This window comes from Gracilinanus agilis, chromosome 1 (assembly GCF_016433145.1).
Source record: "Gracilinanus agilis isolate LMUSP501 chromosome 1, AgileGrace, whole genome shotgun sequence".
NCBI classification, from domain to species: Eukaryota; Metazoa; Chordata; class Mammalia; order Didelphimorphia; family Didelphidae; genus Gracilinanus; species Gracilinanus agilis.
Genome location: NC_058130.1, coordinates 789,970,756 through 789,986,217, shown reverse-complemented (window position 1 = coordinate 789,986,217; position 15,462 = coordinate 789,970,756). Strand labels below are relative to the sequence as shown.

Below are 15,462 nucleotides of genomic sequence, written 5' to 3'. Positions count from 1 at the left end.
ATATATATATATATATATATCTTGACATTTCACCCTATGCAGTTTGTCACTGTTCCCTCTATGTAAATATCTTCTAGTTACCCTGTTGGTAATAACAATTTTTAACATTTGCCAATATCTTCTTTTCTTTTAAGGATACAAATCCATTTAATTTATTCAGTTTCCTTAAAGAAAATATTACCCCCCTCCAGCTCTCTTAATTACCTTATGGTGATTCTCTTGAGTTTTGTGTTTGGGCAGCAAACTCTCTGTTCAAGTCTGTTTTTTTTCCTTTATGAATGCTTGGAAGTCTAGAATTTTATTGAATAACCATACTTTCCCATGCAAAAATATAGTCAATTTTGCTGAATAGTTGATTCTTGGTTGTAGAACCAGTTCTCTTGCTTTCCGGAATATTATGTTCCATGCCTTCAATGTAGATACAGCCAGATCCTGTCTTATCCTAACTGTGGTTCCCTGATACCTAAATTACTTCTTTTTAGAAGCTTGTAATATTTTTCCTTGGTTTGGTAGGTTTTTAATTTGGCTATAATATTTCTAGAAGTTGTCAGTTGTGGATTAAATGTAGAAGGTGATGCATGGGTTCTGTCAATTTCCACTTTTCCCTCTTGTTAGAGAATGTCAGGGTAGTTTTCTCTGTTAATTTCTTATAGGATGATGTCTAAATTTTTTCTTTTGTCATGATGTTGTGGTAAACCAATAATTCTTAAATTGTCTCTTCTAGCTTTGTTTTTCAGATTTTTAGTTGAATCAATGAGGTGTTTCATATTCCTCTCAAATTTTTTATTTTTTGAATTTTGTTTAATATATTCTTGCTGCCTTGTGATGTCATTTGCTTCTAGTTATTGAGTTCTCTTTTTTAAAGACTGAATTTCATCCCTGGCTTTTCAGTCATCCTTCTCCTTCTGGTCTGATTTTCTTTGTAGATCATCTTTTGGCTTCTTTGCTTCAATTTCAAGCTCTGGCTTTAAAGACTCTATTTTCTTGTTTTAGTTCATGTGTTTCCTTTTCCAAATTGTCTTCAGCCACTCTTGATTGCTTTTTGAGTTCCTGAAGTTCTTGAGTTAATTGAATTTTGAGATCTTTCAAAGCCAGTGTCAAATTTGCTTGAACTTCTTCCTCTTCTTCTATTTCATTTGCTCTCTTTTCACTTCCTTGAAAGAAGGAGTCAATTGTCATTTCTTTTCTCCTTTTCTGTTGTTTACTCATATTTTTTCCTTTTCTGTTCTGATAATTTGAGCAGATGGATTCAATGAGCTTTGATGAAAGATCTTCCCTCAGCTGGCAATGTAGGTTTGTAGTTACTTTCTCTGCCCTCTGAAGACTTCTTGTGAGTCCCATTGATGGGATTAAGCCTGTATTGATTGGATTAGTCTGTACTGCATAATGTGTCCTGGAGGTAAAACCTTAAGAGGAAAAAAAAGGGGGAGACAAGAAGAAATGTTTTTGCTGAGCTGAGCTGTCCAGCAGTAGGGTCCCCCTGCTCTGTCCTTGTATTTGATCTGGTTTTATTTGCTCTTGAAGCCCTTTTTTCTCTATCTCTGTGTGAGGAAGCCAAGTGGTATGAGGTCTGAGGTTTGCTTCCCTCTAAGCCGCCATCTTCAGAGAGTTTTTGCTGTATTTCTCTGGCTTTCTCCTCCAATCACCTCCTTGGTTCCTATATTGAACTCGCTGAGTCTGGTGCCAGCAAGGACCTCTCTCTGAGCCCAGTGCACCAGCTGGTGCTCCTGCCCACCCTGAGATTTCAGGGGCTGCTGGAGACTCTGTACAGCACATGGGGGAGGGATACTGGGATTCCCCTTCTATACCCTCAGACCCAATCATTCAAGAATTCAAGCCTTTTTTCTAGGCCTACCTCTTGAGCTGTCCAGCAGTAGGATTCCCCCTACTCTGTCCCATTATTAGATTTGCTTATTTTTCTTCTCGAAGTACATTGTTTTCTATCTTAGTGTGGAAGGGTGCAGAGGTTTTAAGATTGGCCCTATCTAAGCCCCCATCTTCCCAGAATCCTCTGTTCACTTTTTACACATTTTCAAATAGGAAAGAGTCTGGAAAAAATTGTTACAGCAGAGAACTCATTTCTTAATATTTTAAATTAAATTTCTAGAGGATTAATATGCATCTACATTAGGGATTCTAAAAACAACCAGCAAAAATACAAGAGAAATATGAGGCAATGTATAGTCTAAATTTCCTTATCTAAAATGTAGAGCAAGCATATTGTATAGGGAAATAGTCAATGCAAGGAGAGGGAGACAGCAGATATAATGGAAGGTTCAGGCCAAAAGAAACAAGAAGCTCAATATGGTTTCCAAAAGAAATAAGGTGAAATATAAAGAACATTATTTGAGTGCAATTCTTTTTTTTTTAATTCTTACCTTTTGTAATAAAATCAAAATTGTATATATTGGCTTCAAGACAGAAGAGCAGTAAGGAGTAAGTAATGAGAGTTCAACGACTTGCCCAGGATCACATGGCTAGGAAGTATCTGAGGGCCAGATTTGAACTCAGAATCTACTATCTCCAGGAAGATTTTCAATCCACTGCTTCACCTAAGTGTCCCCTAACTGTCACTTCGATATGAATTCTTTAGAATATTCTCCAAATTGTTAATATGCACAGATGTCATTGTATCTTTGCTTTTATTGATGTAGTAGTTCCAGAGAAATTTATGATTTCTCTTTACAACAAGCTTGTCTCCAAATAACAAGAGATGTTTCAATATGGCTAAGGACATATAAGACTTCTAGTTTCAATCTAGATGTAAATTAAGCTGCCTAACTATTTTCAATATTTACAAAATTGGCAGATTTCCCAACAAATTCCTAAAGCCCTGTCCTTCCAGGGACACAGATTATTCCACCATGAGCTAATGTGCTTTCCTCAGTATGATGCTCCCTTCCCACCTTTAAATGGTGCAGTGTGATCCAAAATATATGTAAGGTTTTGCTCTAAGGCCTTGATGATCCTGTGGCTAATAACTCTATTAATAACTAGCATTTCATTAACATTTTTAGGTTCCAAGGAACTTTACTACTGTAATCTCATTTGTTCCTTATAGGAATATGACACACGATCTATATTTATGCCATTCTATAGTTGAATAAAGTAAGATCCAGATACTCTGTTTCTTTCCCAGAGTCATATACACAGTAAACATCTGGTGTTTTGAAATCAAGTTTTACTGAATCAAAGTTCAGCAAGCCCTCCTCTAGGCCACCTAGCTGTATGAGATAAAGTCTCACAGAGAACCATTAACTTTCTTTCAGAGAAATGATCACAGACTTATCTGGGTCTGTGTGGAAAATTAGATAAAAGAGTTAAAAACAATTCCATTCAATGATTGAAAAGTCCCACTGGCCCATAGGGTGGGGGGCTTTACTAAGCCTTCTGTCAGCAGCATCCATTTGCAAGAAAAGGCCTACACACTCCTAAATCTCTGTGCTTTTTCCCCTCAGAAATATAATGAGCTCACAAATATAGAGAGATGAATCCACCGTACCATTGAGTTAGATTTTCTTCATAGCATTTGATAGAAGAGCTGACTCTGGAAGTGATGATAAGCTAGACTTGGGTATGAGAACTGTGTGACTTCATTACCCAGCTGGAGGAATGTTATTGTGATCATGATGCGAAGGACTGAATGGATCCTACTTGCTCAGAATTCAATTCACATCATTTTCATAAATATTTAGTGAACACAATTTGATGTAAAGAAAAAACACTGTCCTTGGTGCTGAAAATATTAAAGTGTCTCTTTAGAGATTCTATTTTTAGAAGTGTTCCCAGGATATGCATTGCCCCTACTATCACCAAATAAGAACACAAGCTTCAGGTCATGAGCCCTAGGATCTCCTGTATAGCCCAGAAGGATTGCTTTGGGTGGGTCCCTGCCATTGGGCACCAGGAAGTGACTACTATTTCTCACCCTTTCAGCTCCACTCCTTTTTGAAGAACACCCATTTTATCAACAGTGCTGGTGACCAGGTGTTTGTGGATGACACAGAAAATTCTGAGGCCCAATATGACATTATGAAGTATTTGTTCTTCCACAATGAGACTGAAACTCTGGTGAAAGTGGGACAGTTTATCCCCAAGGCTCCCATTGGTCAAGATTTCACCATTTGTGAAGAGGAGATAGTGCAGAGCTGGTTTGAGTCAAAGGTCAGAAACATTTTCAATGTTGTACACCATGGCATGGGGATCAGTATCAGCTGGATAACTATGTAGACATGTAGACCCCATCAATTTCTCATCCACACAGACCCATCCTCTTTCTTCTCACCTTTCTCCCCTGTAGTCAGTCTCCAGAGTGAACCAGCTCTTAACAACTGATGAATGGAGAGGAAAGTATATCTCTTGTATAAAGATTTAGTGAACATTCTATTGCATATGCTCACTGCTTTATGGGCTGGGTAGAAGTCCCATAGATCTTCTACAAAATAAGGTTTCTTGACTAATTCCAACATGATATAAAAAAACTTTCACAAGATAATCTACTTTACCTTCTGTTGTCAAGGCCCAGATTCTTCAAGCACTTTTTTCTCTTATCACTGTTCAGTCTCCCCTTGCTGTGTGCACTGATAGCTGTGGTCCTGGATTCAGGAAAACTCCAAGGGAAGGAGAGCCCATCTGCTGTTTTGATTGTTCTCCATGCCCTGAGGGGGAGATTTCCAATCAGATGAGTAAGTATTTGCAATGATCTTCCCTAAAAACAAAGTGAAAATATAAAGAACTGATATTTGGCGCTTGGGAGTCACATAGAATTCTTGGGAATACTGGCATTTAAGAAGCAAGATATGCATCCCAAGGAGGGCTAATTAAGTTTCCTTTCTCTGTGTGGACCTCATGCCCTTGGTTTCATTAAGGTATAGAACATCATGGCATGGGCATTAGTATCAACTGGATGAATATATAGGATAATAGGTTGAGTGCTGGGAGGAACCTCAGGAGCCATCTGATTCAACTCTCTCATTGAATTAATCAAGTAGCAATCAAGAAATGGGATGTGACTGCTGAGACATGGTGAGGTTAAGTGACTTACCCAAGGTCACACAGTAAGTATCAGAGTTGGGATCTCAACCCAGGTCCTCTGAATCAGTGCTCTTTCCATTGTACTGTTGTTACTGTTGTTTACCCTTCATTTTTGAAGAGGACCAAATAATATCACAGGATGATGTCAAAACTGGTGCATAAATTGACCTTAAAGGGGGTAGAGTTAAACAAAGTCATTAGTCTCACTCTCTTTTCCAGTGCCATCAAAGTCCAGTTATAATACAATAGTCAGGATGACTGATGATGGCCAAAGATATGGTGGATGACCTTGGCATCTTCAATGCCTGGCTGTTCTAAGGACCTCAAAGGTCCTCCTTCTGCCACCTTTATGAACACTAGAAGAAATTGTTATCATCTACTTGTTCCAGTTGAGAAGTCTTAAAATGTGTGGGGTAGATCCCTATATAACTCACTGACAGTATTGTGACCCATCAGTTACTCTCAACCTGGGTTAGCCCATCTTCTGAGATAGTTTACCAAGGTGTGGTTGCTGTGCATACTCCAGTTTTTTGGAGCCATACCTGAGAGTTGATTGCCAGGTGGCCCACAGAGGTGAAATAGCAGTCCTAAAAAGGACTCAGCAAGCCCTCATACCAGAGGTGCTAATCCTGCTTAAACATTCATATACTCCATAGCACATTCACTGTACTGTGCTGTAGGGAATAGAGTACTGGACCTAGAGTCAGAAAAAATGATTATTTAAATCCAAGTCCACATACTTATTAACATCATAACTCTGTGTCTAACATTACTTCCAGAAGTCTCATTTTCTCCATACTTATAAAATAATAGTCTAACAGAGCCCTTTAATATTGACTACTATGAGAGGTTCAGTGAAAATAATAGAAAACATAGAATCAGAGGTCTGGGGTTCAAATACTCTCTCTGCTACTTACCATCTGTATGATCTTGGGCAAATCACCTCCCCTTAATTTCCTCATCTCTCCAATGAAATGATTTGTATAAATGATATCTCAGATCCATTCCAGCACTAAGTCTGCGATCCTATAGAGTTGTATATGAGTATTAGGATGAAGATAGAGAAGTTTATGGGATGTGAGGTTTCCAGTTGGATAAATGCTACAGGAGAAAGTTCAGTGAAAGATAGATCTGAAAGGAGTTTTCTCCTGTGAAAGAGGTAAAACCAGGCAGAAAGGATCGAATAGGAGTTCCAGGTTAAGATGGTGGCAGAGTAAAAAGCAGCTGCTTAAACTCTCCTAACTGAAACATATAGGACTTCTCAAGGGGACATAAAAACAAATCCAGACAAACAAAGGGACCCCAAAACTGGGAGCAGCATTGAAGGTATGTGGAATCGGGGCATTTCCTTGCTATAAGGGGATGAAAGGGCTCTCACTAAAATGCGAGCTGAGACACCCATCCCCCCACCACCACCTACAGGGCCAAAGCCAGCGCACAAGAGTTAGAGCAAGTTTGGGGCACACATTAAGTCCTTGATAGCTACCTGGGGTCACCAGGACCTGTTCCTGAGAGCAGCAAGACTTAAGACCACAAGAGGCTAAAGAACACGGACTTCGAATACAGACCCTGAGTGCAGGTGTGGTCACAGCTGCAGACTCAGATTCTGAGCACAGGCACAGACTGTGGGTGGGGACCCAATGCAGAGGGTTGCACGACTGTGGAAGCAGCGCCCTGAGACTGTTAAAGGAGCTTCAGCCAGAGGAACAAGCAAGGGGACCACCAGGAGGCTTGACCCTTAGAACAACTAGACCTGAGACCTCAGGAGCCCAAAGAACGCAGACAGACCCTGGGCATGAGGATAAAGCTGAGAGGGCACTGGGCTAACAATGGCAAGCCGGAGACAAGGACTCCAAAAGAGAAAGATCAAGAAGAAATCTGTAACACTCAATAACTTTTACACAGAAAAAATCCAGACAACAGAGCAAACAGCAGAGGAGAACAAACAAGTAATTATATCCAAACCTTCCCAAAAAAATGAAAACTGGTCACAAGCTATTGAAGAGTTAAAATCTGAGATTATGAGAAATGTGGTAGAGAAGTGGCAAGAAAATAACAGTTTAAAAGGCAGAATTTCACAATTAGAAAGTGAGGCTCAGAAATCAAATGGATTGATAAGCAAATTGAAGACCAGAAATGACCAGCTGGAAGCCTTGAAGAACCAAACAGACCATATTCAAAAACCATAAGATTATAGCCCAAAACAAGTCTCTAAAGGCTAGAATTGGGCAATTAGAAAAAGATGCTCCGAAATCAAAAAAATCCATGAGCAAATTGGAGACCAAAATCAAACAGCTGGAAACCAGGATAGACCAAATCGAAAAGGAAAATCAAAAGAATATAGCAGAAAACCAGTCTCTAAAGACAAGAATTGGGCAAGTAGAAGCCAATGATCTCTCAAGACAACAAGAATAAATTAAAGCAAAATCAAAAGACTGATAAAATAGAAGGAAACATGAAATATCTCACTGAGAAATTGACAGATCAAGAAAACAGGTCTAGAAGGGACAATCTAAGAATCATTGGTCTTCCTGAAAAAACAGAAATTAATAGAAATTTGGTCTCCATACTAAAGGAAATTATTCAACAAAATTGCCCTGAAGTTCTACAAGAAGAGGGTAATATAGACATTGAAAGGATCCATATATTGCCCTCTACACTAAACCCTGAAAAGACAACCCCCAGGAATATGGAATATAATAGCCAAATTCAAGAGCTTCCAAGTAAAAGAAAAAAATTTTACAAGAAGCCAGAAAGATACGATTCAGATATCAAGGATCACCAATTGGGATCACACAGGATCTGGCAGCCTCCACACTACAAGACCTCAAGGCTTGGAATATGATATTCAGAAAGGCAAGAGAATTGGGTCTACAACCAAGGATCACCTATCCATCAGAACTGACTATATACTTCCAGGGGAAAGTATGGGCATTCAACAAGATAGAAGATTTCCAAGTATTTGCACAGAAAAGACCATGACTAAATGGAAAGTTTGATATCCAGCCACAAACACCAAGAGGAACATATAAAGGAAAATAAGAAACAGAGGGGAAAGAAAGAATACTCGTATTTTTTAAATTTGCCTCTTTAAGGGCTTCAATAAGATCTAATTATTTGTATTCCTATATGGAGAAATGTTATGTGTAATTCTCTGTAGTGAACTCTACTCACTATTATAGTATCCACTATTATAGTAATTAGAAGACTTATTCACAGGGATAAGTTGGAGTATTAAATGGTCTAAGATGATAATGGGGTGGGTAGGAAAGAGGGGTGTGAATAGTAGAGGACACGAAGAGAAACTTGAATTAATAAGAAAAATATGATATTCTCTTACACACAAAGAAGGCGTGGGAAGGGGAGGGGATGAATACTATTATAATAAGGAGAGGAAGAGAACATTAAGAGGTAATATTTAAACATTACTCTTAGTGCAATTAATCCTGAGAGGGAAGAGTAGCTATATCCATTGAGATATAGAACTCTATCTAACCCTATTGAGAAAGTCAGAAGGGATAAACCAAGGAGAGCAGAGGAGTAGGGAGGTCAAAAAAGGGAGGGGAGAAGAAGGGAGAAGGAATTCATTAGGCCTTGAAGATGAAAAGAGGGGAATAACAAGGGAGGGGGTAGAAAGGGTAGTAAATCAAGGGAGGGGACAAGGGTTATGGGTTTAAAACAAATCACTGGTTTAAAAGGAAATAGCCTAAGAAGAAGGAGTAGAACTAAGAGAGGATACCAAAATGTTGGGGAATACACAACTGATAATTATAACTCTGAATGTGAATGGGATGATTGATTATACTAAATTAAAAAGCTTTTGTACAAACAAAAACAATGCAACCAAAATCAGAAGGAAACAATAAATTAGGAAAAAATCGTTATAACAAAAAACTATGACAGGGGTCTAATTACTCAAATATACAAGGAGCTAAATCAATTGTATAAAAAATCAAGCCATTCCCCAAGCGATAAATGGGCAAGGGGCATGAATAGGTAATTTTCAGACAATGAAATCAAAACTATGTATAAGCACATGAGAAAGTGCTCTAAATCTCTAATAATTAGAGAAATGTAAATCAAAACAACACTGAGGTATCACCTCACACCTAGCAGATTGACTAAAATGATAGTAGGGGAGAGTTATGAATGTTGGAGAGGATGTGGCCAAATTGGGACATTAATGCATTCCTGGTGGAGTTGTGAACTGATCCAATCATTCTGGATGGCAATTTGGAACTATGCTCAAAGGGCTATAAAAGATTGCCTGCCCTTTGATCCAGCCATAACATTGTTGGGTCTGAACCCCCAAGAGATCATAGATAAAGAGACTTGTATGAAAATATTTATACCTGCGATTTTTGTGGTGGCAAAAAAATTGGAAAATGAGGGTATGCCCTTCTATTGAGGAATGGCTGAACAAACTGTGGTATATGCTGGTGATGGAATATTATTGCGCTAAAAGGAATAATAAATTGGAGGAATTCCATGTGAACTGGAAAGACCTCCAGGAATTGATGCAGAATGAAAGGAGCTGAGGCAAAAGGACATTGTACACAGAGACCAATACACTGTGGTAAAATCTAATGTAATGGACTTCTGTACTAGCAGCAATGCAATGATCCATAACAATTCTGAGGGACTTATGGAAAAGAACCCTACCCACATTCAGAGGAATAACTACAGGAGAGGAAACAGAAGAAAAGCAACTGCTTGAACACATGGGTTGAGGCAGACATGATTGGGGATATTGTGGTACAGAGAGGGGGGCATAACAGTTTTGCAGGTTTTTGCAGAGTTCTTCTGTCAGTTAAGGAAATTAGAATCTTGGGAAAAAGTTTCAGTTGGACCTGGGTACTCGTGCAGGGAACCAGGGTCCAGCTGAGCTCCTTCTTGAGATTGAAACCTGGCCCAGATTTGCAGTTTCTTTTGAGATTTCTTAATTTAGTTAAATCCTTTGAATCTCCCTACCCTACCTTATTCCTACCTTCATTTCCCCTTATCTGAATGTCTGAGAAGAATGAAAAGGAGAGTGAATCTGAGAGTTAGTTCAAAACTGTGATAGTTTTAGTCTTACCCTTGCAACAAATTATCTATTGAGTCTTTGTAGCCAGCTTCCTAACCCCATTTATTACAACCCCACCTTACGAGCTGAGTTAAGGCAGGTTCTTTCTCAGTCTCATGTTCCTGCTTCCCTTCTCCCACCTGAGGTTTCTCTAAGCAGCTGTTGAGGCTACCTTAATCCTTTACCCTGCCAATTTATCCTAGAAGACAATAAACCCCATTTGTCTTTAAACAAGACCTTTTGGCTACTTCATTAGTTAATTAGTAAGAGAGAGAGGAAAAGAGAGGACTCTCTGGAGTCTGAGGGAAGCTGAGGGTGTCCATTTTGAAGGAAGTGTAGCTTCAATACTAGTCCCTTCCTGTGAAATGGAATAAAGTCTGAAGTCAGTTTCAACCTGTCTTGGCTGACTCTAACTTGGCTCTGTAAAGTGTCCTTTTACTTGAAGGGATCAGTCTATTTCCCTTCAGTGTTTTGTCTTTAACCTGAGTCCCAGTCTGTATTCCCTGCTGCTGTTTGCCTAACTTATATTAATTCATCCTCTCCCTTGCAACCCTTGCTACTTCAGTGTTATACTCCCTAACTCAGACATTCCCTTATTTCTCCTACAACCTCAACTACCAACATTCATCATTATATCTGCCTCATCCACTATATTGCCTTAATTTCCCTACTACCTAGTCTATTCCCTTGATTACCTCCAGCCTTGGGTCCCTTGCCTTGCTTTATTCCCTGTTCCTACCAGTGATTACCCCTAGCTTCAGTCTCAACAATGCAACTACCAACAATTTGGAAATAATTCTTGATCGATGACACATGTTAAAACTAGGGGAAATGCACATTGGCTATGGGGTGAAGGAGGAGGTCAGGGGGTGAAGGGGAAAGTAAGAACATGAATCATGTGACTGTGATAACTTTTCTAAACAATAAAAATTATTTAAAAAAAAAGAAAGGCTAGGATAGAAGAAGCAAATTCCAGCTGGAAGTTTACTGTTGTGGGCAAGTATGAAGTGAAGAAATTTACCCTGAATTTTTGGGACTAGTGGGATGATAAGCTCAAGTAATAAAACTATATCTGGATGGGTGAAATTTATAACAACAATAATAGTCAATATGTTATCCCAATTTTTATGTACCAGATACTGTTCTAAGCACATTATAAATATGATCTCATTTGATCCTCACAGCTAAGGGAGGCATTTTGTCCATTTTACAGAAAAGAAATGTGAGATAGAGTTTAAGTGAAAAGAACAGAACAGAACAGAAAAAGAAAAGAAAAATGAAAATAAACTCTATTGACTGACTATTTAGTCAAATAAAAAAAAAGCCTCATGAATTATGGTTTCAGAAGAGGGTCAGACTCTCGCATTACCTGTAAAACCTGAAATTATTTCATCATAATTTAGGGATTAAAGAATCAAATGTGCATGTAAGTTGGGTAAGTAAGTACACAGTAAGTAGATAGAGTGCTGGGACTGAAATCAGAAAGGCCTGAGTTCAAATATAGCTGAATTACCCTAGCTGTATTATCCAAGGCAAGTCACTTAACTTACACATGCCTCAGTTTCCTCATCTAAACAATAGGAATAATAACAGTATCAATCTCCCAAGTTCCATTTGAGAATCAAATGACATAATCATAGTAAAACTCTTGACACAATACCTGGCATATAGAAGGTAATATATAAATTCTAGCTAATTATCATCATTAGTATTGATTAATGTTGAGGAAGTAGCACCCAGTACATAAACAATTTAAGAATGGATAGACTGAAGAACAACTTTCTCCAATTGGAAAAGATTAAATACTAAAAAATAACATAATCTAAGTATTATAACTTAAAAAGAATTTTGGCACAGTAGAACTACGCTTGATCACTATATTGGTTACCAGTGATATCTTTCATTATACCTGGAGGGGCACATCCTACACTCCGGAACCAAAAAGGCTGTCAAGAGCTATTTTTGTTTCTTAGGTCTGAGAATATGAAGAATTATAAACAATGAGATGTTCCTGTCCCCTACAGATACAAAACAGTGTATGAAATGTCCTGAACAAGAATATCCTAATCAGGAGAGGGATCGCTGCCTCCCCAAAGCTCTTACCTTCTTGGATATCAAAGAACCTTTGGGAATGACTCTAACTTTTGTGGCCCTTTTCTTTTCTGTGCTGACAGTTCTGATTCTCTTGGTCTTTGTGAAGTTTCGTGATACCTCCATAGTCAAAGCCAATAACAGGGCCCTGAGCTATACTCTACTCATCTCCCTCACCTTTTGTTTCCTCTGCTCCTTGCTCTTCATTGGCCGTCCCACTGCAGCCACCTGCCTCTTCAGACAAACAACTTTTGGGCTTGTCTTCACTGTAGCTGTTTCTTCCATTTTAGCAAAAACCATTCTGGTAGTTTTGGCATTCAAAGTTAAAATACCAGGAAGCAGGAGAAAGATATGGCTGCAACCTAGAGTATCCAACTTCATTGTACTCCTTTGTTCTGGGATTCAAGTAATTCTCTGTGGCATCTGGCTGGGAATATCTCCCCCCTTTCCAGACATAGACACACATTCCCACCCCAGTCAGATCATCATTGAATGTAATGAGGGCTCTGTTCTTGGTTTTTACTGTGTTTTGGGTTACATTGGCTTCCTAGCCTTGGGGAGCTTCACAGTGGCTTTCCTGGCCAGAAGCCTCCCTGACACCTTCAATGAAGCCAAGTTCATCACCTTCAGCATGCTGGTGTTCTGCAGTGTGTGGGTCTCCTTCCTGCCCACCTACCAGAGCACCAAGGGCAAAGCCATGGTGGTGGTGGAGATCTTCTCTATCCTGGCATCCAGTGCTGGCTTACTAAACTGCATCTTTATTCCCAAATGTTATGTAATCTTGTTGAGGCCAGATGGGAACACTCAGGAATACATAAGAAATAAGTCATATTGCAAGAGTGGGAAGCACTCAGTGTGAGATTTTGAAAGGATTAGGATAGCAAGTGGTTAATTGTGGGAGTCCAGTGAATCACACTGACTCCATCTTGTGACTGTTCTGGGGCTGGTTTAGTTTCCTTTCAATTCAATTATGGGGCTAGTTCAAATTCTGTTATGGGAAATGAAATAGGTAACTGCCTTCACAGTATAACACAAGGGTAACACACACAACCAGGACACATCCACACACCCACAAGTGACAGGATACACAGGATAACTGAGAACTTACACAAGGGATGTGTGAGTTGAGTAAAAACACATTGGTTGGTGAATAACAATTGGCAGTTACTATTAACCACTCAAGCTGGGGAAAGACAAGGGTTGAAAGCTATCTTTCTATAGGTTTTTTTCTTGGGTCTGGAAGAAGGTACAGGAAGTAAAGTCAAACTGTTTATTAAGAGCTTAAGTGTTAGGTATACAGGGATTGGACAAAATAAAACGAATTATCTAATGGGTAAATTCAAGGACTAGGAGGTGGGACAAAACTACACTAGCTCTAAATTCAGCCTGACAGGTCCAGCCTGTAAGGTTAGGAGGGAATGTAAGTCTCACTGCAGGGATCCACTTCTGTTCCAGCAATGTTCACAGTTACCAGGAATCACAGAAAGTAAATCCACAAAAAGGGTAAAGTCATAAAGCTGATCTGGTTTGCTATGTCCACCTATCAAACCAGATTCACTGCTCAACTTGATCTTTCCCAGAATAAATGGTTTTACAGGAGACAATTATTTTTCCGGGCTCTTCACCTCCAGCAGCTCAGAAAAGCCTCTAACTGCCATCAATTGTATCCAGAGAGAGTCTCTCAGAAAAAGATCTCTCCCTCCATTGCTGCATGCTTGGAACACTCCAGCACTTGTCTGTCAGCCATCCAGTTAATTTATACCTATTGCTAAACTTTCCCTAATTCTCTTAGAACAGAAAGACAGCTTTATTGTATTGTTCAAGCATATCTCTGCGTGTCAGGGTAACCAGACCACCTGTGCCTGCTGTTTAGAGACCCTTAACCAAAGACCTAGGTTATGTTGGCCAGAAACACAATGAGATGGTAAAAATCATGTAAGGAGATATCTGAAAACTGTACATTTCAAGCAATCTATATGTCTTATCTGAAAACTGGCCCCATACTGATCAGTTTTTCTTTTCATGTTCCTTTGACTGGATGAAGACACTTGGGAGGCATTGGACACCTCTTTTTCTGAGTTCAAGGAATTGTGCTTGTTCACTCTCCTCCACCCAGCTTGAGTCCCTAATCTTCCATCCAATTAGAAATTAGTTTACCTAATGTTATATTGCTTCCTTTTCATTTTAATTTGTCTTAAGTGATTGTTTTTACTGTATAAAGCCTGTCTTCCCCTATATTAGAAGTTCATCCCTAAGCTGATTAAGGGATCCTGGTCCTGATTTGTTAGGCCATTGGCATTCATTGCTTAATAAATTGATATATTCAGAAGATCACAGATTTGTTTCCTCAGTTATTCATCTCTTGCTTGTTAGATCTAGAACACTATCCCAGAATTCCTTCAAAAGGCAGAATAGATACCTAAGAAATGATCTATATCATTCTGGGATATTTCTATTTCACTAACTTGAGAACTTGGGAAAAGCTGAGTCTCACCTACTTTGTTCTTTGCACTGATCTTTTCCCTCAATTTCTCTATTTTTGTAAGTTTGCACACTGTTAAATCCCCTTATTTCAAGATTTTGAAAATGTTTCTCATTATCTATCTTTTGTGCTCCACATTTAATGCTCACTTGAGTATTCTTGATTTTACTCCTCCAGTTCTTTAGCCACCATCATTGGTAAGACCCTCAATACCTTCAGTCAGAATGATTGAATCAATCAAGTGGTCCATCAATGAACATTTATTTTTGTTGTTCACTCATTTTAGTAATGTCCAACTCTTCATGACCTTACATGTAATCAAAATTATTCATTTCATTTTTATAATATTCTCTATGTCTTGCTTGATCACATATTCTTTCCTTATCCCTAAGTCTGACAGATAAACTACTTCATGTTTCCCTAATTTGTTATGACATCACTCTTTTTTTCTAGATCAAGTATTCATTGTGACTTTATCTTTGTATGTGGTGGGAGATGCTGGTCTATGGTTCTACTATCTAATACCACAAATTTGTCCAACTTGTAATAAAACAAATGAGGCAGATCATTGAGCCAATATTTATTTATGAAAGGGGTCTGGCCTCCTTTAATGAATGAGATCTCAGATCTTTCTCATGATCTGGGATGACTTCTTACTCCATAGTGCAGACTGTATAATTCTCTGGTCCTAGACAGTCGAGATAATGTACCACAATATACAAATTCTCATTGGTTGTCCCATGGTCATATTGGTGGTTTTTAGGCAATGGGAAGAAGGTGGCCTATCATC

At 38.8% G+C, this 15,462-nt stretch overlaps 1 protein-coding gene across 1 annotated transcript in view; it reads left to right on the top strand.

Moving 5' to 3' along the window:
* Positions 1-13,049, top strand: part of LOC123232474 (vomeronasal type-2 receptor 26-like) — a 29,291-nt gene extending 16,242 nt beyond the window's left edge. Inside the window, exons 4-6 of the mRNA XM_044658930.1 lie at positions 3,937-4,164; positions 4,562-4,685; positions 12,124-13,049. Of these exons, the coding sequence (XP_044514865.1) occupies positions 3,937-4,164; positions 4,562-4,685; positions 12,124-13,049 (1,278 nt within the window). The remainder of the gene's footprint in view (positions 1-3,936; positions 4,165-4,561; positions 4,686-12,123) is intronic.
* The last annotated feature ends 2,413 nt before the right edge of the window (positions 13,050-15,462 follow it).